The sequence below is a fragment of the Channa argus genome, chromosome 9 (genome assembly GCF_033026475.1).
Source record: "Channa argus isolate prfri chromosome 9, Channa argus male v1.0, whole genome shotgun sequence".
NCBI lineage: Eukaryota > Metazoa > Chordata > Actinopteri > Anabantiformes > Channidae > Channa > Channa argus.
In genome coordinates, this window is record NC_090205.1 from 6478409 (window position 1) to 6505390 (window position 26982).

Genomic DNA, 26982 nt, shown 5'->3' on the forward strand with positions numbered 1-26982 from the left:
AAACTAGAAGTGTTGTTCTTATGGAGTTTTTACTTTGAATGAGATGATCTTTCAACAGAGAACATGTTTGTATGTAAATGAAACAGGTGGTGCACAGGGACAAGACATATTACTATAAGTCAGACCTCGACCCAGAAGCAGAATGAGCACACAAACACACACAGGCTGATGTAAGGAAGTAAATTAAGTTTAATTCGGACAATCGGAGAAAACAAAGGCTGACTGCTCAAACTAAAAACACCTCACAGAGAGAAATATTAATACAAAATACAACAAAAGGCTTCAGTGTGAGGGAGAATTCCAAAGACGCACAGACACAGAGTGCACTTTGAGGCAGGATTAAGAAGGTTCATACTAATCAGCAGCAAGTGCAGGCAGCTGTGCATCCTTCCACAGCATCAGTCCAGGGTGAGACAATGACAGGGAGGAAGAGCAGCCACCTACAGAGGGAGACAGAGTTACAACAATAATAAGCAAAGCACAAAAACACACAGGCCTGACAGAGCATATTCATGTTTTATATGAAACATTTCCATATGTATGATGTCAAAACATTTACCAGTGTTACACTTTTTTCTCACAGATCCATTGCTGAAACATTTCACATGGGATGTCATACCACCTATAACCTTTTTGAGCTTCAATTATTGCACAGTCCTCTCTGCTAGTCGAAAGCCCAAACCAATTATTGGGTTCTCCCTCATCCCAGTACCTAACGGATGAATGAAGAAAACAAAAAAACAATCGTGAAATTGTGAATATCTGACATAAAAAGACTCTTGATGGTCTCTATGTTGATAGTGTGTCAGCAGTCATTCTAGCAGCTCTGAGAGTCTCCAGTCAGTGGTGTTCAGAGCCAAATCCTAACTGACACTGTGCAGTGTGAAAGTCAGAAGGTGGCGACAGATACTGTTGTATTACAGTCACTAAGTAAGTAACAGTAAGAGCAGCAGAATGTACTGCAATACTCTCAGTGAAGTAAATACGAGTTTAAGATGCTTCACAGATGGTGTCAGACTCAAATTAACCAATGGATGATAAAACACAAGCAGATACAAATATTAATTAAACATAAAAAATGTAAAAGTCACAAAAAAGGATAAAAAGGCCAATTTTTTAAAAAGCAAAAATAAAATTTGAAGGACACCAATAAAAGAAGACAATACTGATAAACTGTCCATTTACTGCTGAAGGGTGAATGCAACTTTAAATAGCTGTGTACTGAGCATAGATTTAAAAGACTATTAATGTGTAGAACAAGTGGATCCTCACACTGGTTTACACAGTTACACAGCACAGAAACTGGTGAGAAAGAGCCGTACGCTACACTTACTGTCTCAGACACAAGATGCCAAAGACTTTTTGTGGAATAATATCTGACTTTCTAAAAGCACATGTTACTACTGCTTAATACTGCTGAAGATCCAGTATTTAGAAGCATCACATTTATATTTGTTATGTATCTGTTTAAAAGATTTGAAGTATATTTTACTGTATTTTGCTTTAATATAACTTAATATGTAAAAATATAACCTAAACTTAATACAATAATACTACTACTAACAATAAAACAGTAATAATACATAAAACTGTTTTACATACAATCAGAATAAATCTGAAGTATATTTAATATTATTACAGTTTAATTATCATTCACATAAGGTCCAACATGAACATTGTGCAGAGACAGAGACAACTTGAAGCCATTCAGACCCAACAGAAGATGCTTGTTTAACATTTTATCATCACAGTAAATTTCTAAAGTGCAGTTACTAGCTGACAATGAACAGGACATGAAAATCCACTTAAATTAAACTTGAACTTAAAGCATTTAAAGCAGCTCAATACGTGAACTAATCAGGGGTTAAACTGGGCAGGAGCTTCGTCCTCTTCATCACATTGTTGGCATTTTTGTTTTCAAGTCACCAAACAAATGTGAACTCCAGCTCAAGTTTTGAATTTAATTACATCCCTGTGGGTCTTAAACTGTAGCACCAGGTTTGTCTCCTTTAAAAAGATGAGCTGAGCACATCACACACACTTCTTACAGAAAGGGTCAGTAACCATGTTAATCTGCAGCTGGGACATTGTGGTCTTCTTACTTTAGTCTTGAAGCTTTTTGTGCAACACCCTCATGGACAGATTCACTCTGTGAAACCAGCGATTTCAGCAGTTTCAAACATTGTTTCCTCTGCGTGTTTGAAGCACTGAAGGGTTTTTGATTTGCTTCTTAAATTCAATAATATCTGCAGCATTAGATACAAACATGAAAATTATTTAATTACTTACACAAATAAAATATAAAATAAGAAGTCTAATAATGTAAAAACAATTTTTGTACTCAAACAGTCAAACCAAAGAGGTTAAATAACTGGGGCTCAATAATCTGATAAACCAAGATTTTAATTTTGAAATGTCTCACACTGCTAAAGTGATACGTTTGTCATGGTTCCATTGCACTTCCTCCCTTTGGACTTTTGTTTCGTGGCCCCTTCTCCCCACTTCCTGTGCCTAGTTCTGTTCCTTAACTTTACCCTTGTTATCCCTCATTGTTTGCACCTGTTCCCTTCACTATTTAAGTCCATTCTTCCCCATGCTCCTCTGCCAGTTCCTTGTCTTTGTGTAAATCACAGTTACTGCTCTGAACTCTTGATTAATCTGATTGTTGTAACCTGTTTCTTGTATTCTGGACTCTGTGTTTCAACATCTTGTGGTCTGAGGTTTGGTAAATTCCTGTTTAGTAGTTTAGGTACTTATTTGATTTGTGTGTTTCTGTTTTGTTAGTTCCCTTAGACTTTCGCTGAGTGTTCATTTGTTTAGTAGTTAATATGTCTCTTACCAGTGTCCTGTTTCATTTGATGTATTTCAGTTTGTTAGTCTTCTAGTTTTTATCTCTGGTGTTCATTCTGCTTTAGTTTAAGTTTCTCATCCATGTTTTATTTTATTCCTGTTGGTTGGTTTCGTTGGTCTTTTCCAGTGTGATCTTTCATGTTTAACCGTTTATGCTTCAAATCAGTGTTTATTTTTATTCTTCAGCAATTTCCCTAGTGTTTAATTGAGTTGTTTCCTGTAACCTCCTGTTCGGAGCATTTTCTGTTAATTAATTAGCTTTTATCAATAAAAGAGTTTCTGTTTAGTCAGTTCCTCTCACGGTCTCCTCACTTGAGTTCGCCTTTGCCAGAATTGTTACAATGTTACTATAGTGATGTTATCAGAGCAGAATTTGGACTCAAACCACTGGATCAATGTGATCATAAACAGCTTCACCAATGTGCAAATATTCTTTCTCTTCACTTACTTTACTCAGATACAGCCAACAAATTTGAGGGACTTTACTTGTGTATTTAGTCTTATTTTAACTTGGCTAAAATTCAGAAAGCAGTGCTGCACATTTTCCTATAGTTACATTGCAGATACAAATTGATAAAACAAAATTTTACGAACTTTTAAATGCTGATGTTTTTTTGTGAATGAAGCTTTTTTTCAGCACATAAACTGGTTAAAATCATCTTTACCCGTTGCTACATTAGTGATGTTCACTGTTAATGCAGGAATAATATAATTTATTATCTTTCTACATGAGTTATTTTACTTTTAGTACTTTAATTATATCAGCACTTTTAATCAATTGTTTAAAATACAGATTATTTTTTTCTCTGTCAGTAAATCAGACTAATGTCCACAGAAATGTATTTCTTAGTGAAATTTCTACTTTTAAACAAGTGCATCTTCAGGCTACTTGAATATTGAGTTTACAGATGCTACTGTACGTCTGCCACCATTGCAGGACACTGTAGCTACTGCAGAGCAAAGATATGTTTTTCTCTCTTCATATGATTTACACTGAAATTCTTTCAGTAAGGTGCTGGTTCAAAAGGATGCTCCTGTTACAGGCTACAGATTGTGCTGCTGAAACTAATTTAGGTCCAACCTCAGAGTCAGTGAAGATCCATCAATCCATTTCCAGTTGCCTTCTTCTTCACTGTCAGTCAAACCAATCCAGGCTCCTACTGTGATGAAGCCTGAGATAAATTTCTGTATGAAAGCAAAAACAAATAATTAAAAAGTTAATGTTCACATTTACCTTTGTCATTGACCTCAGTGTCCTAAAACATCCACACTGTACCTGTTCTTCAGCACTGTCTATCACAACTAGATCTGCTTCTCTGTCTTTGCAGTCCTGTCTGCCTGTTTTCCAAGAACGAGGGTCAAGGGAGATGAAGTAACAGGAATAATTGAACATGTGCCATCCTGCAGGACACACTTTCTCTGTAACATCTATTAAAAAGGTAAAACATACTTAATCAGAATTGGTTTACTCATGGAGGTGGTGCTCATCTACTTTTATGTTCACCACAGTGACCTTACACTTTGTGTGTACTTACTGTCGGTAGACGAACTCTGAAGCCTGTTCAGCTCTTTAGTCATTTCAGTGAGTCTGACATTCAGCTCGTCTCTCTCTGCAGTGAGGGAAGACAGTCTGACATTCAGCTGGTCTCTCTCTGCAGTGAGGGAAGACAGTCTGACATTCAGCCGTTTTTTCTCTTCAGACACATCGGACAGTTTCTTATCACTGGCCTGGAGACACTGGGTCAGGTTGTCTTTCATAACGGAAAAATCTGCAGCTGAACCTCGATCTAGGTTTTGATCTGAAACAGAAAACAATTCACAGTTCACTTTATTTTTTACATGACGAATATCATTTCTCTATTTGTTTCCAGTTACTGTAAATAAATCTATAGAATAAAAACATACATTTCTATTTGAAGCAAAACCACATGTTTAAAGTGCAGCAAAGAAGCTCACGCCCAGATTGAGCCAAAGAATTTGGACAACGTTCATTGAAATTATATAAAAATATATGTACAATTCTTGCTTTATTGTATAAGTGCATCACTGAAACGAATATGTTTAAGTTGGTTTATATCATCAAATTATATCACAATGTTTTATATGAGATATTGAACTTTTGTAATTCCCATAAAAATAATCTAATGGGAAGTTTATAAACACAAAAGCAGTATAAGATGAGAAAATGGCTGAAATCTAATGGTGAATAAAAAAACTGCCTGTGAACCAGACTCACAATAGATCCCAACGCCGAGTCCAACCAGCAGTAAAACACTCAGCAGCCCCAAACAGAGAGCAACAGCTCTATAAAATCTTCTGTCTGAACTCCTGGGACCTTAACAGAGAAAAGACCAGTGAATATGATACAACAGCGATAATGATAATTCAGTCTTTCAGCGTCTGTATAATATTAAATTACCTGTTTGTGACATTTTTGAATCAACAAACTTGTCAGCATTTACATTCATCTCCTGCACGTCTGGAAGAAAGTAAATGGCAACTTAATTATGGAAGATCAGCTCTGCAGCAGAAGTGATGCTACGTGTAAAAGAGGAAACTTCTGTTCTTTTGAAATTTTACAGGAAAGAACATCAAAAATATATTTTGTGTGTTAATTACCCATCATTCATCACATCAGTTGTTAGCAGGAAATTAACCCACCAAAACAAGCAACCCGCAGACACACAGAAACACACACACACACACACACACACACACACACACACACACACACACACACACACACACCTGGGTGTGATTATCTAAAATTCTTATCTAAACATTTTAATCTGTATCGACTGCAGAACACATGGTAACTTCCTGCAGAGTGGTGCTGTTGCTTTGAACTTGCTGATTACTTGATTAATTACTTGTTGCCTTAGCTCGGTACTGAGTATGTTCATATATGATATAAGGTGAACTGATGAGACTGGCAAAGTGATTAGGACACAGTCATGTCTGGTAGAAATATTGTGTCAGTCTTTAACCGAGCTTTTGACACTGACCACATAACCATTGAACAGTGGAATCAGCTAATAATCTGTAATCTGTCTGCTAATCTGTCTTCTCTGCTTAAGACCTCGGTAATGTGAGTTTTTGCTTGACTGTCTGATCCTCTGAATCCCTGACTATTACAGATACTGTGGATTCTGAGCTCTGCCTCTGGCTCTCTGTTTTCTGGATAATTGGATTTGGATTCTGTGTTTAAAATGTAATCTGTGTTGTTCTGTATTATTGATATTTAACTGTATTATTGTAGTTATATGGATCAAGATATTTGGATTGTGGTTCTGAACTACCCTGGTCTAATACCTAAGGACTCAGCAGAAATTGTATAAACACTAGAAACTGACAACACACACTGTCTGTGAATATGAAACCAAACTAGTCACAGCACAATGTGGGAAGGGGTCCAAGGTCATGAACCAGGACAAGTGGATGACCAGAGAAAGATACGCCGACCTCTGCCACCAGAAAATAACTTCTCACAACTTCCACTCTCAACCGATAAATGAGTACAATTTAAATACTATTACTAAATGAGTCATGAGGGTACAGTAATATTTTGTATGATTTTGATTCTATAAAAGCACCTTTATTCATTTATGTAGATTTACAGTCTATTTACTTTTTTCTTTCCTTCTCTCTGTCTTAAATCTGCACATGGGTGGCAAATCATTTGACGTCGTTCTGAGATGAGGTTCCACGAGTTCCCTCCAGAACAACCTCAGTGGTCAGATTATTCAGTTCTGAAGAACTAAAATGAACATTACAGAAAACATTCCCTAGTTTGGCGTTTTGATGATTGTGTTGTAGAGTAAGTGTTTAGCTGAGGTATTTTAAAAGACAATTACATGTACAATTTTGAAATACTTGTGCTTGTACTACTTCAGTAGATGTCAGAGGGAAATATTACACTTTTTACTCCACTACATTTCTTTCTTACTCAGTTGTGAGTGTATCAGCTACACTAACTCAGTCCAACACAACTCCAATAAATCCTCCTTTATGATGGAGTTTACTCCTTTATGAGTTTTTGATTCAGTGATTTTCGATTTCTGTTATTTAGCTTTATTGACACCAACGGGGTGAACAAAATAAAATTGATGCTATTACATTGTTAAATCGTGTTTACTGTTACGTTAACATAGTCAGTCACATTGTTGCTATATGCAGTGATAAACACATATGTGCCAATATAACTATCTATTGCTTTAATTTAATATCCTTTTATCCAAATGTAGTGATACTGTATGAGCCTAGTATGAACATAGTAAAGTGCCATTTTAACAACGTTCATATACATATAATAAAATACAGTAGCTCAGTTGACTAAACTGTTCATTGTTTGAAGCCTCCCTCTAACAGACTAGGATTCATGTGGCAACGTCAAATTTAATACCAAAATCTAACATCAATATTCAATCACAAACACTTAATGTGGACTAATGTATGTAAACTTAATTAAGATTTATTTGCTTATGTTAACTGGTGGTGATGCATCATAAACACACACTAAATGAGTAAAGTTCAATTGAAATTACAATAAAATACAGGGAGTTGATGTGACATTGACTTACTACACATTTAATTAACAATGACTGAGTTGGATTCAAATCAAACAAATGGAGAAACAGTTTGGCTTAGTGTTACAGAAACATTGTAGTTGTAATCACTGTCACATCTGACAGAGAAGTGGGCAGTTATGTGAGTATCACAAGACTCGTCTTTGAGTTTTTAAAAGTTGTGATGCCTCAGACATACGTAACAATATCTACACTGTGGTTTACAGCATTCACTTCAGTTTAGCTGTTAGCAGCAGGTTCACTGGCAGGAAACTGGAAGGATGCACCTACAACAGACACACTTTAGTTAAAGTCTGCTCCAGAGACTATTACCTTGAATTCAAAATAAATCATCTCCACAATGCTGACGAATTCTGCCAAACTTCCAAACTGTGCATTTCAGTCCTCATCTGGTCAGAGTAAAGACGGCTGCACTCAGCTGGTCTTTCCCCACCATCTGCCTTTGACAGCATTATCTAAGTTAGCCTTAACATGTATTTGCCATGTGTTTCTGAACATACATTTTTCATGTTTAATCTTGCTCGTTTGAATTTGTTACCTGGTGGCTGTGAAACACAATTATTTAACATTATAGGAACTTTATTACTTATGTCTGGAGACACTAGCCACGGTTAGCATTCCTTGCAGACAACAGGTAGGCTGAGTAACGCTAAGCTAACTTCTGCTAGTTATGGTAGATTTACACAAGCTGAAACAAGTAGAACACAGCACCTGTTTTGTATCAAGCTACTTAAACCACCATTGTGGGGCAACTTTAGAACCAGTTCTTTAATTAATGTGCGGCACAACAGCTGCTGTGTCCTGAGGAGCCTGCACTGGTTTCCTCCTTTCTACCCACAACTCATCAGCCAAGAGAATTCACTGCCACAGACGAAAATACAAGACAATCAAGACCAAGAACTAGGGCTGGAAAAAACACACAGCAGTTAACAACTTGGCACTGGGGCGAAGCACAGCAGAGATCAGCTGGTTTATCAAATGAGCCTGAGGTGCAAATGACCAGCAATGAACAAACAGATAACACAGCAACAGCAGTAAGATGCAAATCAACTAACAGTTCATAAAAAGTCATAAAAACAAGCTGCATTCTCAAAACAGAAAGTCAGAATCATGACACTGACACAATGGAGGAGGAAACAGTACAGTGTGAAAATAGAGAAAAGAGACAAACACATACACAGCGTGAAATGTGTGAAAGGTAAAGAGGCTTATTTAGACTCGTACAGGGCCATAACAGAACTCTTGTGTTAGTTTCTATTTTATTCAGCTGTGGGCAGATGATTTAACAACAAGAAGGCATCACTCCATGGTGATTATCTCTCTTTTACCCTGCCACACTCCGCAGTGTCAGCAGTGGTAAAGGGGGTGGAGCTGCTAAAGCCAAAAATAGCATCGTCCTGAAAGCTGATTGCATGTTCAGGCAGTTTTAGAGACAACATGTTAGCACACAACATGAACTTTCCTAAGCTACAGCTGCCTCTAATATTATAATGAAAATTAGTTTGTAACTCGTTTTTTAATTCATCATTTGTTATTTCATGCATGGTGCTCCAGCTGATCTGACACCAAAACCAGTCACTCATTTGCAGAAAACATGGCAGCAGCCTGTGACAAATAAAAAGTCATTGTAATATCTAAACTTACTCTTACTCAGCAAATACAAGAAATTCCTGTAACATTAAGCAAAAGTGTATTTTCACACACTTCTCCACTGCACACAATTCCAGTTAGTTCAAAAACATCCACTTATTAATAAAAAAAGACATTTACGCCACAAGTTACCGAGTGACGTCCTAAATGCTTCTCAGTTCACTAATCAAAGCAAAAATGACTCTTTGACCTTACAAGTTAACAAGCGAGGACCAAAATGTCCACTATATACATTGTTAGTCCGATGGTTGGAGGTTTCACGTCTCCAGCTGGCTGTTGTCTTTCTTTGTGGAGTTTACACATTTTCCATGTGCTTAATTGACCCTATATCAGCTGTCACCCTATGATAGCGGTTATAGACTCCAGCCTTCTGTGACAAAATCATGGTTCAGATGATGGATTTGAATTATTTATTTGTTTGTTAACAGTGACTGCTTGTCATCAGAGAAAGAAAACTACCCAATTCAGTTCTTTGTAGATGTAGTGTGGTGTGTCTCAAATAATGTTGCTTAGTATAGAAACCTTCTGCTCACAACTTGTCACTTCCTGTGAAGCTCAGCTTCTTCAAAGAGTAAAAGCAACTTTCATAACTTACATGAACTGCAGTCAAAGCTGCAGAGCTGACCACCAAATTATTAATGGAGAAAATATATGCCAACGTTAAATATGACAATTCTGTTCACTCGAGATCTTCAACAAATCAGACAGGTGAGAATGTTCAATCAGAATTGATGCAGACACACAGAGTGAAGAATGAATCTGTTATCATCTGTTATTACTAATGAATCATTGACTGTATGTTTGGTAGGACACAGGGTGGCAGACTGAGCTGTGTCTAAATATACATGATCATCTGGTCTTACTGTCACATCATTGACTGTGTTTACTGGTCTTTTTCTGTTCAGGTCCCAGGAGCTCAGAGAGGAGGTTTTATAGAGCTGCTGTCTGGGGCTGCTCAGTGAAAATATGAGAATAGGGAACTACTGGAATACTACTATACAAGTAACCCCAGTGGGAAGGGTCACATACAGAGGATGTGGGACCAATGGATGCTTTGAAACCCGACATGTAGACTTGGAGTCTTTAACACGCGAGCTACCTGTAGCTCACAAGCACTTTCCAAGTAGCTCATCAAAGAGTTCATGAATCCTACATAAATTTGAAAACTTGATTAGTCAATTTTGAGTGGTCACTCAGCAAACCCACTTACATGTACAGATGTAGCCAGTGAAAGTGTCATGGTTTCTGCGGTATCCTACTGGTGGCGTTTTGTCATAAATGCAGTGTGTTTAATTCAGAAAAAGGCAGTTAAACACATTCATTCTTTATTTCAGATCATAACTCAGTGCATTATGCAGCAGCAGAACTCTCCACTATCAAAGCCAACATAACTGAGCATTTCCAGGACAGTAAGAAAGAACTGTCCTCCCTGAATGTAGAGAAGAACCACCTGAATTCCAGCCTTATGAAAATGACTGAAGCCAAACGCAGGCTTGAGAGGATTTGCAGACAGAGGGAGTTTGGACAGTGAGAGAAATGGCACATGGTATGTGAGTGATGCAAGAAAACTAAAATTGCTGTAAATGACATAATGTTAAGGTACTTGGTAAATCCAAAAGTTGTCATGCACTAAAAATGACCTCTGTGCCAAAAAGTGATTTTATAATAGAAAACCATTCTTGCCCCTCAAAGGGGGTTAGTGTTAGAGGACAAAGTGAGGTTATTTACTGGACCCAACCGATTACCCGCACTTATCTGGCAATCACATCCACCCCTGATTCTACAAGTTAATGTAATGTTTTAAAATTTTTGTTTTTTATTTTAAATACATTTCCAAACAAAAATCACTTCTACAGAAGTTTTCACCAACTTTGCTTAATAGTTTGTTGAAGCACCTTTAGCACCAATTACACCCACAAGTCTCTTTGAGTAGGATGCTACAAGCTTGACACACCCATTTTTGCACCATTCTTCTTTGCCGCACTTCTCAAGCTCCATCAGGTTGGATGGGGAGCGTTGGTGCACAGCCATTTTTCAGTTCTCCCCAGAGACATTCAATCAGGTTCAAGTCTGGGCTCTGGCTGAGCCACTAAGGGACATTCACAGAGTTGTTCCTGTAGCCGCTCCTTTGTTATCTTGGCTGTTTGCTTAGGGTCGTTGTCCTTTAGAAAGATGAACCCAGTCTGAGGTCCAGAGTGCTCTGAAACAGGTTTTCATCAAGTATGTCTTGATACATTGTTGCATTCATCTTTCCCTCCATCCTGACAAGTCTCCCAGTTCCTGCTGCTAAAAAAACATGCGTCTGTATTATAATGTACTGTTATAAAGGGATCATTGTGATCATTAACACAGTTTACTTTAACAAACTTCTGTCCACTTTACAACTTATAAACAGGAGTTGTTCTGATTTGAGGTCTTTCAAATCGAAACGATGAGGTGAATAAATCAACTGTTAGACTCAGATTTCCCAGCACGCATTGTAGTGTTGAGTGTAAAATCTGATCAGAGACTCAGATGTACAGTTTGAAAAGAGTCATTTTTATTGTATTTCTCTTTTTTATAAAAATGGTATGGTAAAATAAATATGGTAACCATGATAAAGATTGGGGTGAATTCGGCTTCTTCCCACACACTGCACACTTTCAGTTTAACAAAGAATCTGTGAATAACTGCAAATGATAAAGTTGTATTTGATTTAGCACACTACACTACTCTTCTGACAGAAAAGTCAGAATTCACATGGCCACAAGAATATTTTTGGGACCCAGGAAAACGCAGGAGGCGAAGAGGTAAGAGGGCAAAACAGTTTATGATGGTAGATGGAACAGGTGAGGACGGCAGGACAGAGAGGAATGCAGGACAGAAGGGGGCCAGGGGAAACATAGGAAGCGGTGTGGACATCTATGAAGGAGAGAGACGACGCTAAACCCAGTACATACAATGTAATGAGGGTTCATACGGGAGGGTGGGACAGCAAAGCCCGGCTAGTGGACTAGTGTGTGGGGTGGCACAGTGAGCCCCGGGGGAATTATGGGTAGTACTGTGTGTTTAAAAGTGTTCGGTTATACGTGGTGTATGTGTGGGCCGGCACCCTGAGGGAGAGTGCTGGGTATAGGAGGGTCCAGCCAATGTTGTTGAGACTGTTCCAATAAAGTTGAACTATCTCTGGTGAGAGAGACTCTCTTCCGCCTCCCATTTTGGAAAGTTCGCTCCCGTGTTAGCCCGCTAGCGCCCAAGCTAGCCGCTTAGCTTAGCTAAGTCAGTTAGTGTTAGCAGTAGTGTTAGCCTTAGCTTTGCCGCCTCCTACAGTTAGCTCTCGTAATCCGGGGGTCGCTACAATATCTTTGTAGAGTCGGAGCATAGATGAGAAGCCAGCATGGGGGAAGGATGGGGAAACGAGGTCAACAAAAAGTGGTGAAAATACAACACAGGCAACACGACTTCAAACGCTCAATAGAACACGGAGTACAAACTAAAAAGGGGGGGAGCAGCTTCACAGTCGTGACAGGTCCCTGTTAGATACAGGTTTTAGACATTTGAACAAACACTGCGGCTGTTTCATTTACAAGATAAAAGACACACAAAGTGCACACAGACAAAATAAAATACAATTAAAATAGTTTACTGCAGTGGGGAAGAAACTGTTTTTGTGACGTGAGATCCTGGTCTTGATGGGCCGAAGCCTCTTGCCAGAGGGGAGGGGCTGAAACAGATTGTGTCGGGATGAGAGGGGTCGGCTGCAATCCTGGCTGCCCTTGTTCTGGTCGTGGAGACGTACAACTCCTGGAGAGGTGGAAGCCTGCAGCCAGTAACCTTCAGCTGAGTGGATGAATGGCTGCAGCTTGGCCTCATCCCTGTGGCTGCAGTGAACCAGACTGTGATGGAGGATGTGAGAATGGATTTGATGATGGCAGTGTAGAAGTTCACCAACATCTTCATATGGAGGTAAAACTTCTTCAGCTGCCGCAAGAAGTAGGGAGCTGATGTTCTGCTCCCACTTGAGCTCTTGGTTGATTGTGGTCCCCAGACCACAAACACACAAACATCTGGGTTACTTCAGCCCTACGTAAACATGGTTAGGTGTTGCCAAAATGTGGTTTTGCTTAAATTCACTGATCATCACAGAACATACGTCACATAACTGTTGGTCAATATTAATCTTTTTTTACATTTTGACATATTTGTGGTTTTCATGTGTCTTGTCTCTTGTTTTTCATCTCTTTGCATTCATGTATGTTTTGCTTATAGCCAGTTCGGTAACTCAGGTTCAAAGCTGGAGCATGTTTTATTTGCATATTTGAGTAAAATTTTTACCTTCATGCATTTGTAAGTGTCCTCTGGTACCTGCAGGTTTTTAATTATAGAGACATTTTTACATTTTAGTAGTCTAGAGTTCAAGGCTTCTGATGGGGCCACCTGAGATGGTGCTCAGTGACAGGATGTGGGCAGCACTTTGCATAGGAAGAGTCTCTGAGCTGAGGTATTGAAAGGGAATAACAACACATAGTAATATCTCATAATGGTAGATGCACAGTTTGAAAGGTTAAGCAAACCACAAAACTCATACACATGCAGCAGCAGATGCAAAGGGGTGAGTAGATATGAGTGTTTGTTGCCAGCCTCTGTGGTCTGGGTGATTGTACTGATAAGATGCAGGTTAGCGTGTGCAGGGGAAGGAGAACAAAGGTCGTCAGAGGGGAGGAGAGTCTGGGGCCATCTGCTGACACAGGGAGGAGATGACATGGACAGAGAGCAGAGAGAGGTTTAAAGCAAATATGAGCTGAGCCTCAAGTTTATATCAGTATCAAGGACCAGTTATCATGGTTTGTTAAAGAAATACATCATTTTCATTATTGTTGCTTCACTCAGATTTTGTCGTGTGTTGTCATTAGATTTTTCTATTGCAAATTGAGCTGTTTTTTTTCCTTTTAACAAGAATAAAATGTATTTATTTATAGATTTTTTTTGTCCTTTCGGCTTATCCTGTACCTTAGGCATCATTAGTCCACATGTTGATTTGGCACAGTTTCCTCACACAACCCTCACCAAATTCTGCCGGGCTTGGGACCAGCATCTGGAGATGAGATGAGCTGTTGGGGGTTCAGAGACACTGACCCTGTGGTCAGTAAGCGGCCACTCTACCAACTGAGCCACTGCTGCCCCATTTGTCTTCTTCCAGTTTATTAGTGCACATCTACTTTTGATATCCCAAAATAATTTACAAATACTTTGTACCAACTAAACTGTAACTCAGCAGCCCCAGACAGAGATCAGCAGCTCCATGACATCTCCTGGGACCTGAACATAGAAAAGACCAGTGAAGACATACGAACAACAGAAATAATGGATTATCCTCCTCTCAGTCTCATCTCAGTCAGACATATACTTCCTCCATTAATCAGAGAGGACAACTGTCTCCTGGAAGGTAAACTGCATTTCATGTAAACTACGAAGGTTTTGTTGGTTTCAGTCAGAGGAAGTGAAACGTTTCAGTGGTTTTATTGGCGGGCACTTCTTTACCAAACAGCATTATTTTAAGACATAGCGTATTTAGTTCTGTGTCTTGGGATGTTCACTTTAGACAAAAGCAAAGTCACCTTCACTCTACACACTGATGCAATCAAGAGGGTTTGTTGCTTTGAAATTTCATTACAACAAACAAATAGTCACTGCATAATTTGAACTAGATTAGATCACTTTCACTGTGAACAGTGAAGTCATTTTGATTTGTTCTTAGAAATTTGGGAGACTTGAAAATCCATAATTCAGAAATGAGCCAATTCTCATTATCTTTAATTTCTGGGCTGTAGCCCTGCACTAAACATATTTTAATATTTAAAAATGCAGAGACTGAGAGCCAATCTTAAAATGAAACTTCAACATGTTCTCAATAAACTCAACACCACCATGATGTTGTTATGAACATTTAAGACCTGAGCTGTGGAACAGTCTACTCAGAATAACAGTCAGTGCCAGGGAGGACTTATTGTCCCCCCATCATTACATCACTGCCAGAAAAAGGTTTGTGGTTTGATCTTTCTATAATGACAACCTTAGATTCAATATGTCTCCCATTTTCCACACTCCATTCAAGTTATTGTTGCCTATTACTCAACTACTAATAAACTTATTATCACACCAGTGTATTAAACACACATTTTAAAAATGTTAAGTAAATGTAAATACATTACTCAAATGCAATTACTAGCTGGCAGCAAACGGCATGAAAATCCATTTAATCGAACTTTACAATTGTTTTTATACTCAAAATCGAACTAAGGTCCCTTTAGTTTACAATTGTCTACATTTACCCTGAAATACTGCAAAAGAAAACCACAGTCAAACAGCCCAACTTTAGGTTTCCTGCTGCACAAGGAGTTATTGTTTATACAGTAGCTGTTTTTGTCACAATTAACTGAACATATTTCTAACTCCCATCGCAAGTTGTGCTGTGCCGGTCCAAGCCCAGCAGAAATTGGGGAGGGTTGCATCAGGAAGGGCGTTCGGCGTAAAAACTGTGCCAAATCAACATGCAGACAATGATTCACTGCGGCGACTCTGAACTCATGATAAGCTGAAAGGACAAAATTTTATATCTTAGAACCTGGCATCCACATGCGTGTACATTACATTTTGGGTTATATTTCCATAGTAGTTAATTCTACTTATAGTAGTAATTCTACTGTGAGACCTCTTGGCCACGTATATGGACAGGTACACAAATTAGAGATTGGGTCTTAAGAGGATATATATATATATATATATATATATATATATATATATATATATATATATATATATATATATATATATATATATATATATATATATATATATATAAACTGAACTAATTATTCACATCAAATAGAGCTGCACAATAATTTCTTTCAGCATCTTCACTGTGTTGTGTTCATGCCCTATAGTCACATCAAAAGATTTACAGAGTTAAATAAGCCAAGTGAAGTTCACATAATTCACCAGTATTAACAGGAAATGTACAGTAACCCAGGACTAAACACGAGAAGCTGGTAACAAATCATCATCAGTAGCTTTTCCATCTAATCTGCACATCTTTGTTGCAAGTGTTTCAGTGGCTCCTTCTTATCAGTGTGCATGTTCTCCAGATCAGCGCAGGTCTGTGGTGAATGTTTGAAAGGTCTCACGATCATCAGCAAGTGCAACCAGCTGATGTGTGTGTGCAGCTCTATCTCTGTATGACAACTCAATGTGGTCCATAGCTTTTTTCATATGTAGCACGTTGTATCATGGCTCTAAAATCTGCATAAAAAAAAAATCCAACATTGTTAACCACAAACACAGGAGCTGCTTACAAATTCAATAGAATTGTCACTATTCTTATTTTGAACTTTTTAATTTATATAGCACATTTAAAACATGAGAAACTGCACTAAAGTGATTCTCAAACAGATACAGATATAAAATGACGTAAAGACCCAAAAACTACAAAAAACACAAAGAAGTAAAAATCACAAAAGAATCAAAATCAAAAAGTAAAAAATATTCAGTTGTACATGCACTGACCAACACAGCTACACCTCATCTGTTTAAATAAAGAGGTCATAAACAGTCCTTGTGTCTTTACTGAGGACATATTTGAAAAAAGGTGAATTTTAAGACAAACAAATATAATTTGTCATCACCATTAAGAGAAGAAAATACTAATGAACTGTCCAAAAATGAAGGATGAATGCCAATTTAAATAGGTGCATTCTGAGCATAGATTTAAAAGATTATTTTTCTGTTGCAGAAAAAAAAGCCTCGGTACAAAACAGATACAAGTGGATCCTCACATACTTTCTAAAAGCAAGTTTACATAATATACACTACTGTTGAGCCTTTTTCTCACAGATCCAGCTCACAGAATCGTTACATGACAGATCATTCCAGTTATTTCTAGTTTCACTGCCACTGTAGAAGTGTGCACAGTCCTCCTCACCAAACTCGATGTCTCCACCACCGTTGTCAGGCTGAGTTGGCGCCCACTCGCTAAACGACAGGAAAATCACTTAGAAACTATGACATGACTACTGTCTTAAAATGAAGCAAAAATAATTGTTGTTTATTACTCAACTGCTAATAAACTTATTGTTAGCAGACTTATACATTGTTACTCTGCCAGTGTATTGAAAACACATTTTAAAAATCTGAAGTAAATTTAGGTCAATTTCTCAAATGCAGTTACTAGCTGGCAGAAAACAGGACATGAAAATCCACCTAAACTGAACTTTAATTTACAACATTCAAAGCAACTTAGTAGTGAACTAATGAGCCAGAGCTCTGTCTCCTTCAACATCACAGTGTTGGCATTTTTGTTTTAAAGCTTTTTTACCGTGTGTCAGACTGTTTTGTAACAGTTTTGCTTCTTAAATGCAACATTATCTGCAGCATCACATACAAACATTAAATGATCTAATGTCTGACAGGCAAACGCAGTAACACTGTGGCTCCTCATGATGCTCAATTCATCTAGTGCTTCTTAGTTTTACAGACTGGAGAATGAGTCTGTCTCAACCATCCAGGTCATCAGTGTGTTCTTACACCAAACACACACAAGTGGAAATTCTATATATCTGAGCAAACATTGCACATTTACTTCACCTACAATACATGTTTATTCCATGAGCTGATGCATGTAACACATTGAAATACCAGCTGTTTCCTATTTTAGTTGATGTCCAGAGAAATGTATTTCTTAATGCAGTACTTTGTACTTATGTTCTTAAAGTAAGAACAAAAGTCCAAATAAAAAATACAGACACTGAGTAAAGACTTTGACGTTGTACTTCTACTTGTAGTGAAGTAGTTTTAAACGTGCAGAGTTTGTGTAACATGCTCTACATCTTCCACCTTTGCAGTAAACTGTAGCTACTTTGGGCCAAAGATATGTTTGTTTTTATCTATGTTTTTATGAAGCATAAATTCAGCTAAAAAGAGGAAAATAGTTAACTACCGACAGTGTGTTTGGATTTAGGTCTGTGCTATTGTTTGTGTGGGATTCGGTGTTAAAATGAGAAATGAGATTTATTCCCCACAATTCTATCAAATGTTTGTTTCACTCAGATTATCAACAAGTAATTGAATAAAATAAATTAAATGCCGAACAAGCTCTCACTTCTTGAAAAAGCTGAATTTAAGGTCTCTGAAAGTTCATTTTGAAAACTGACTCCAATAAACTCATATCTATTTCAAACTAATGTTCAGGCTACAGATTGTGCTGCTAAAACAGATTTAGGTCCAACCTTAGAGTCAGTGAAGATCCATCAACCCATTTCCAGGTGCCTTCTTCTTCACTGTCAGTCAAACCAATCCAGATCCAGGCTCCTGCTGTGATGAAGTCTGAGATAAATGTCTGTATGAAAGGAAAAACAAATAATTAAAAACGTAATGTTCACATTTACCTTTGTCATTGACCTCAGTGTCCTAAAACATCCACACTGTACCTGTTCTTCAGCATTGTCTATCACAACTAGATCTGCTTCTCTGTCTTTGCAGTCCTCTCTGCCTTCTTCCCAAGAAGCAGACTTGTGGGAGACGAAATAACAGGAAAGATTGAACATGCTCCATCCAGCAGGACACGCGTTCTCTGAAACATACATTCATATTGAAAATATACATAATCAGCACAGGATTGGCTCACAAACGTTGTCAGTGTGCATGACTGAGACATTAGACTTTGATAAAATGACAAGTTGATCAGCTGCTGTCACACACACACGTCCTCAGATGTACACAGACATGTACACAACCTATAGTACAGATTTTCACTTCACTTCACTTTTATGTTCACCATAGTGATCTTACACTGTGTGTGTACTTACTCTGAAGCCTGTTCAGCTCTTTAGTCATGTCAGTGAGTCTGATATTCAGCTGGTCTCTCTCTGCAGTGAGGGAAGACAGTCTGGCATTCAGCCGGTTTCTCTCTTCAGACACATCGGACAGTTTCTTATCACTGGCCTGGAGACACTGGGTCAGGTTGTCTTTCATAACGGCAAAATCTGCAGCTGAACCAGGATCTAAGTTATGGTCTGAAACAGATAAAACAATGGAGTTCACATTATTTTGATATTTTTATATGATAAATATCATCATTTCTCAATTTCTGTTTTCAGTTACTGTAATTACAGCTTTAGAATAAAAGCATATACATTTCTATTTGTAAAGCAAAACCACATCTTTAAACACCGTCCGACACCAGCTGTTCATAAAAATTGGATAAAAATAGGTGTCTGAAAATTCCTCCTCCTCGTTCTGTAATTATATGGTGCATTATTAAAACAAATATTTTTACTACAGTTCATATCATCAAACTATATCATCAACACAATCTTTAACATCTGATATTGTTGAACTTTTTTCATTGCTCAATATAAAAACAATTTAATGGGAATTTTAAAAACACTAAAGCAGTATAAGACGGGAGAACAGCCTAAATCTAACAGTGAACAAGACTCACAGTGAAGACTGAGGGCGAATCCAACCAGCAGGAAAACACTCAGCAGCCCCAAACAGAGAACAACAGCTCTATAGAATCTTCTGTCTGAGCTCCTGGGACCTGAACAGAGAAAAGACCAGTGAATATGATAAAACAGTAGTAATGATAATTTAGTCCTTCAGTGTCTGTATAATATTAAATTACCTGTTTGTGACATTTTGACATTTTTGTTTTTTACATTAATGTACTGCATGTCTGAAAGAAAGTAAATGGCAACTTAATTACTGAAGATCAGCTCTGCAGCAGAAGTGATGCTACGTGTAAATGAGGAAACTTGTTCTTTTGACTTTTTACAGGAAATCACATCAGAAATGTAGTTTGTGTGTTAACAACTGATGTGATGAACGATAGGTAATTAACAGGAAATCAACCCACCCAAACAAGCAACCCACAGACACACACACACACACGCCTGGGTAGGTTAGTGGCTTGAAAGACAATGTAATGTAAAGCATTTCAAACTCTACCTACAGCTTATTAACTGCAGAACGCATGATAACTTCCTGTAGAGAATCCAAGTTGCTGTGAGCTTGCTAATGACTCAAAGTGAGTAAGACCAGTCACAACTTAGTGTGTCAAAAGTTGGCACCTTTTTCCCTGGAAACTGTTATATTAGATATAACCTCAAACCTGTGGACACACCCAAAAACTGGATGGAAAGGTGAGGACAACATGGACTATAGGGCCCACACAGGAAAATGAAGGTAAAATTACAAATGTGAAGTGAAGCTAACTTCAGAGTAAAGCTGTAGGTCTCCCTCAGTAGTGACGTCAATAATTGCTGATGTCAGATATAAATATTAAACAGGTTTAAAACATCGTGAGAAAGGCAGAGATTGAATCGTAAGACTGAGGACTAGAAACATAACTAAATATTTATATTTAATAACTAAAAGAAAATGAATTTGTTCCATACTGATAGAAATTTGAGCCTCTGCCATTAAAAACTCTGCTTCATTTATTCTAAAAATAAAAACTCTAAAAATTAGAGTTGGAGCAGTATCGTTTGGATCTCATTGGAGCTGGTAAAATTGTACCTAGTGTTGACATGGAGTGTTCAGATGATCAGGAGCTATTGGTCTCACATGGTTCGTAAAAGTTTGATGTTGTTAGTGACTTGCGTTTGGTAGCAAAGTTTGATGAGCGAGACACTTTTTTTCTCCCTTTTGAACTTGTTGCCATTGTGAGAGGTTGGCCAGAGGCTGATGGTGTAGTAATTTTACAATCTGTGTTAACTGGTAGGGCACAGGAGGCGTATTCAGCGCTTACTGCAGCTGATAGTGAGAAATACTCAACTGTTAAGGATGCAGTTTTAAAAAGCCTATGAGTTGACACCAGAGGCTTATCAGCAGCAATTTAGATCCTGGAGAAAGTCTGATAAACAGTCACATGTCGCATTTGCAAGGGACTTGTCTAAATATAGATGGTACTCTGCTTTAGAGGTGACTGCTTATGAAGACTTGTATGATCTGATGGTGCAGGAGCAGTTTAAAAATTCTCTTCCGCCTGAGATTTCTACTCATGTAGCCGAGCGTGGTCTGAAAACTGCCTCTGATGCAGCTACTTCCCCAGAAGTGTATCCAGCTGTGGCTGCTTCTACCGTACTGCAGCCGTTATATTCTGGGTGGAGAAGAGGTGGCAGTGCCAGATGATTCTTTACTGCGTGGTCGTTTGAAAAATTCTAACTCTGTTCCAAATTTAGATGTCTTGTTGGCTCATTTACCTGACGAAAAGGGTTCAGAGTTGGGGAATTTAATTGAAGGTTATCGATCTCTTTTTGGTGACACGCCTTCTAAAACAAACTTGCTGGAACGTGACATTGATGTTGGTGATGTAGTACCAATTTGCCAGCGCTACTATTGGGTTTCAGAAGTTTTGATGTTTCAGAATCATTGATGCTGAAGTGAAATACATGCTTGAGGATGATATTTGTGTTTTCTTCTTCAAGTTGGGCATCACCCTGTTTGTGGTGGGAAAAGCTGATAAAACATCATGCAGAATTTTGGCTTTGCAGCATTTTCACGTTTATCTTGATTCAGCAAGGCCAATACTTGTATATACTGACCATAACCCGATACTTGAACTCTCTTCAGAATCCTAATCAGCAGCTTATAACCTGGTTATTAAACATATTAAGGGTAAAGATAACATCATGGCAGATGCTCTTTCCTGTGCACATATATAACACTTACTCTCATTGTTAGTTACACTTTTTCCCTGCCGATCATGCTGATCCTTTTAGAATCGGGAGTTGTAAGTTGTGGGCATTTGTGGGAATATTGTCTCAGCTAAGCTCTATTAATTCTTGTTAAGTTGCCGTGAGTTTATGTACCTAATTAAAGCAAGAGCCCCCTGTTCAACTGTTAATTTATGTGCAGCTAATTGTTTTGTCTACATGTATTTTACACTGTCCATCCAACATTGCATACAAATTTAAACTGATCAAAGATTGTTTGCATGCACAGGAAGAGACCTGCTCCAGAGTTGCAGGGCTGCTGGTGGTAGCAATGAGCTCTTGTTCTGCTTATCTGTGCTAGTTACTGGAGAAAAGCTGTCATACAAACTACTGAAAAGCTTTTACACACACCAGTAAAATTATATACATACCTGAAAAATATCCTCCCCTATTTATGTGTGAAAATCACATTATACTGAAACCAATCACACACACACCAGACGACAAGAGAATTTCAGTTAAACAGGACGTCTTTTCACTTGAACAGGAAGGTGATTTAAAAAAAAAAAACTGGACAGCAGCCGAGTGTTGCAACTCCAGCTGTGGACCAGCCACTTAGCATCACTGTTCCCGACCCGTCAGCGTAGCAGCAGGCTACGGGCTTCTGCAGCTCCAGTAAAGAGAGAAGGTCACAATGCAAAAACTTTAATGAAGAGGATGTTGTAAGTTTTTTTTACTAGTACTCTGCAATGCATTGAGTCACTGCAAAGTGAGAACTCCAACAGTTTTGGTCAGGAGAGACTATAGGGGGCTGGATGACCACACACAAACTCTCTGTATTTCTTGCTGTTCGGTCCAGATATGATCATGATACTAGGGATGTCAGTAGCCTACTAGGAACATGAGGTGATCAGTTAAAGAAATAACAACAAGGTTTTTAGGGGAAACTTGACAGAAATTACTGCATACAGAACAGAGTGGAGTGTTGTTCAACCACTGAGCGACATACTGTAATTAAAGTAGAGGGTGTTGAGAATATTGAGACATTGTTGCATCAGATTTGACTCTCCCATACTACGAGAAACCATTTTTACTGTCTAGCCTAAGACTGTATCTTGATTTAAATGATCACATAGAATTCCAGATGAGGTAAGTTAGATAAGATGTTGCATCTGTTACGCAGGATAACTATTAATACCTTTTGAGTAGAGAAACTCCATTAACTACACTGATGAGGCTCTAATTTTCAGGAGAAGAGAAGAGGATGATGAAGAGCCCAAAGCATCAGAGGGAGCTGATCGATGGACAGTGGACTCTGACACTACATGTTCATGTGACACAAATTAGATAGAAATCAGTCATCCACTTGTTATTTACTCACTTATACCCTACATGCTTATTTCACATACATACATGAATACAGATTTTTGGTTTAGGTCTGAGCATCTACATTACTTGCTGAGTTTTTATGATTCTCATGTCTGCTTTTGTTTTGAAATCTCTTGTTTTGATCTCTGCAAGCCACCAGTGGTGATTGTTCACATGGAGATGTTTTTCCCCACAACTGGCCTCATTGGGTTTTTTTCTGTCTGTGTTCTCTGGGTCTGGATCGTCCAGGAATTTCCCCTGAAACAGTGTTTTTTTGCCTGAACTTGCAGTGAAGGGAAATTAAATAAATTCATATGAAATGATCTTACTTGAACTGTAATTTAAAGAAATGACACATTTGCATTGAAGCTTTTTGACAATTGTGAATAGTTAAAATTGAGGAGATTGTTGTACGGCGAGTTGCCTTTTGAGACTTTTGTTGATTCTAACTACCTACTAGTAATTTGGTTTACAAGTACATTGTAAAGGTCCAGAATGGTATTAATCTGAAAGCTGATTCTAATATGAGGCAGGTTTATGGTCTGTAAACTTGTTTCTGTTTTACTTGTTTGCTTTGAAGTGTTACGTAGTCTTGTCGACTATGGAAGGAGGGACTGTAGTGGTTAGACATTACATATTAGAGTTCATGTATAATATAAACTGTATTACATGTAGGAATGAAGGAGTACTTGGAAGCTGTATTATTATATATGGTGTTTCTTCAGTACATGGGAAATGTGTGTGCGTCAGTAACAATGGAACAGGTCAGGAGAACCTGGCGTTTGTCCCAGAATTAAACATTTCCCACCGACTCTGTTGAAAACAGTAGGGGCATAGAATTTTTGGCAAGAAAGAGGAAGAGAACAGGAGATGATGTTTGTCCCTGAACTGTTGCTAAGGAGGAGAAAGATGGGAGAGTATTAGAGTCTTTTTGCCTTTTTGCCTGTCTGACTGATGCTTTATCCACGGCATTAACCATCTGCCTTCATACACCTGTACAGCTGGACTGAGGTCAGGTGACCCTGGAGGAGAAGGTCATCCCTGGTGGGCCGTAACAAACTCCCTGGCAGCATTAGCTGTGTGTATGAACCAGTGTGAATGTGAATTCAATAAAAGAGCCTAAAGCCAGTGCTTTAATCTCCTTTCATGTTAAATATGATAAACCACACAGGCAAAACCATTAAAGTGTGTGACTGGACAAGTTACAGGCTGTACTGTACTATACTGTCTAACCTGTTGCTGGTTGTATCCTGGTTGGTTATCACCAGTTTATAAGGTGCAGTTGTGCGCAGCCTCAGTAATTCGTCCTCCATGATGACGATGTCAGGGTGAGCAAGTTTCTGCATCAGCTTTCCCATGAAGGAACCGACTACACACAGGACACAAATCATCACTTCCGTTAAACATTTTGGTGCAATCTGCATCCACAAACCAAAGCTTAATACATTGATTAAAAAAAAAACACAAGTCAACAAACCCTCCAGCTACACACAAGTCTTTTTAGCCTGTAGTCTTGTGATCACATGTCCCTCTTGGACACAATGAATGATACATGTTTGTACATATATGTAAAAAGCCTGTTTCCGAGGTGGAATAGAGGATCTACAGTCAGTAAACCAGTTTTGAAATGCAGAAAGGTTAACATTGGTGTATTTGTATCTGTGCCTATCACATACAAATACTATGAAAATATAATGGATATGTATAGTTGTGTATTGCAGTACTGTTACTCTATGCAGCAATGGCTAGAAAGCCAATTTAATCATATTACAGCATTTCTGATCATTTCTGTGGAGAAACTAATGTGATACAATCCACACAGTAACAAAGTGTCCCTCTTAGTGGAACCTGGACTTCAGCTTGTAGTTCTCCAATACGTGTCCTCTGTCCTCTGAAAGTCTTGTTCAAGCACCAGTCCAGTTCCCACTGAACAGCACTTTTAGTGTAAAGTTAGCTCCCACTGTTTGTTAGCTGTTAGCTACACTAGCTGTAGCTGTTGACCTGCCTGCATCGGCTAACGTTATCTGCTTTAGCTAACAGTACAGAAACACTAGAAACACTGTTTGGCTGAGCAGGACAAAGTCAAGAGCAAAACACCACAGTGACTCACAGACAGGTAAAGGTGAGACTCACCTGAGGGACTGTGGAGGCGGCTCTGCGCTCCTCCGTTCAGCACTGGGTGACCGGCCTCGGAGATTCATATGTTCTTCACTAAGCCTGAGCGCGGACTGTAAGGCAAACTGAGAACGATGGTTACGTATTGTAACCCCAGATTCTATGACTATGTTGCGCAGCCCTCTGGCTGTAGCATAATGAACCAATCCCTGCGCGCTCGCGCCAACTGAAGCAGTATAGTCCACGCCCACCGGTGAATGGGCCAAAAAGTTGCTACTTTATTGCTCTCATGGTGTGCTCAATTACGTCCGCAATCACACCATAAGAGAGCGGCGAATGTAGCACTTATTCCCTCTAACTGACCATTTTCCTTCAGCCAGTAAGAGGCACTAGTGGGGCCCAAAAAGCCAGAGGGCTGCGCAACATAGTCATAGAATCTGGGGTTACAATACGTAACCATCATTCTATTTCCTATGTTGCTTGCCCTCTGGCTGTAGCATAATGAACCAAATGCTACAGCAGGATATAGTCCACGCCCCACTAGTGCCATACAGCAACTAGGAGCAGTAAACAGAACCCTGCTTCACAGCTGGACCGACCTGAACTGTGACAAAAACACAAGGGGGGGAAATCACAGCTGTGAACACACCGGCAGGCAGTGGGAGAGCATTCAATAAGCCCACTGAGGGCCTGGGGACCGAGATGGAGAGACAAGACATACTAACCGACACCAGAGTGTGCACTCTGGGGTGCAGAAAGCACAGAACTGGAAAGTGAGGGGCGTGAAACGTCTCGAAGATAAAACCGGATGAAAGAGCAGGTGGAGGACCATGATGCCCCAGGTAGATGTCTTCCACCGACACCCCTCTGAGCAATGCCACAGAGGAAGCTATTCCTCTAGTGGAGTGTGCACGGAGCCGCCTGGGCCAAGGGCAATGGGAGAATGCATCCACCCCAAGGGGGGGGGGGAAATCTCGAGCTCGGAGGGAGAACCAAAGGGGGCACTGGGCATTTCCTTTGGCTGCAAAAAGGTCCACCTCGGCTCTGCCAAACCTGCTCCAAACCTCTTGGTCCAGCTCTGTGTGCAGCACCCATCCCCCGGGCGGCCGTGATGAGGGGCCGTGATGAGGGGCGGCCGAGGGGCACGCCGTCTAACATGACGGGAGGTCCCCTCCAATAGGTAAGATCCGGACCCACTGATGGGGGAATCATGACCAAACGTCTGCGATGACGTACAGGATCGAGCTGCAGGTGAGAGAACCAGCGCTGCAGTCGTCTCATGTGTAGGAGGCCGAGGGGAACCACCGAGAGAGCCGCGGCCATCATGCCCAGCAGTCGCATGACTGAGTGGACTGTGACAACGCAACGGGGAGTCAAACGGTGGAGCATGGCGAGCAGCGTCTCTCTCCTCTCCTGGGAGAGGCGCGCCCGCATGATCGGCACATCCAGCTCCACGCCCAGGAAGATAATCGACTGAGCCGGGAGCGGTGAGCTTTTCCGCCAATTTATCGTGAAACCCAGAGACGATAAATGAGTCACCAAATCCACCGTCTGCAGGAGAGCTTGCCGTGAGATGCGGAGGCGGAGTCGTCAGACCCCGGCTCCTGCAAATGGTGCTCAGTGAGGAGGCGGTCAGGAGGCTCAATGTCAAGAACATCGGTCATAACCCAATACTGCTCCGATTTTCAGAAAAGACATCCGCCCGGGAGCGTAGGGTGTCCTCA

General features: G+C 39.4%; 1 protein-coding gene across 1 annotated transcript; it reads right to left on the bottom strand.

The window, feature by feature from the left end:
- Nucleotides 1–164: 164 nt before the first annotated feature.
- LOC137133449 (uncharacterized) lies at nt 165–24358 on the bottom strand. Its single transcript, XM_067517110.1, has 11 exons — nt 19744–24358; nt 19561–19659; nt 18926–19132; nt 18548–18690; nt 18347–18456; nt 16935–17093; nt 12741–12961; nt 4386–4649; nt 4127–4278; nt 3932–4035; nt 165–712 (listed from the first exon to the last, which is right to left on the bottom strand). Exons 1-11 carry the CDS (start codon nt 19790–19792, stop codon nt 565–567), a joined length of 1656 nt encoding a protein of 551 aa, XP_067373211.1. The 5' UTR covers nt 19793–24358; the 3' UTR covers nt 165–564.
- Between the last annotated feature and the right edge of the window lie 2624 nt (nt 24359–26982).

Bases quoted from the DNA above. Each gene is read 5' to 3' on its own strand.
- LOC137133449 (XM_067517110.1), bottom strand. From the start codon at position 19,792: ATGCAGTACATTAATGTAAAAAACAAAAATGTCAAAATGTCACAAACA. The intron at 19,133-19,560 runs GTGAGTCTTGTT...TATCTGTTTCAG, and splicing joins ATTCGCCCTCAGTCTTCACT to ACCATAACTTAGATCCTGGT. The intron at 4,036-4,126 runs GTACAGTGTGGA...GCTTTCATACAG, and splicing joins TAGACAGTGCTGAAGAACAG to AAATTTATCTCAGGCTTCAT.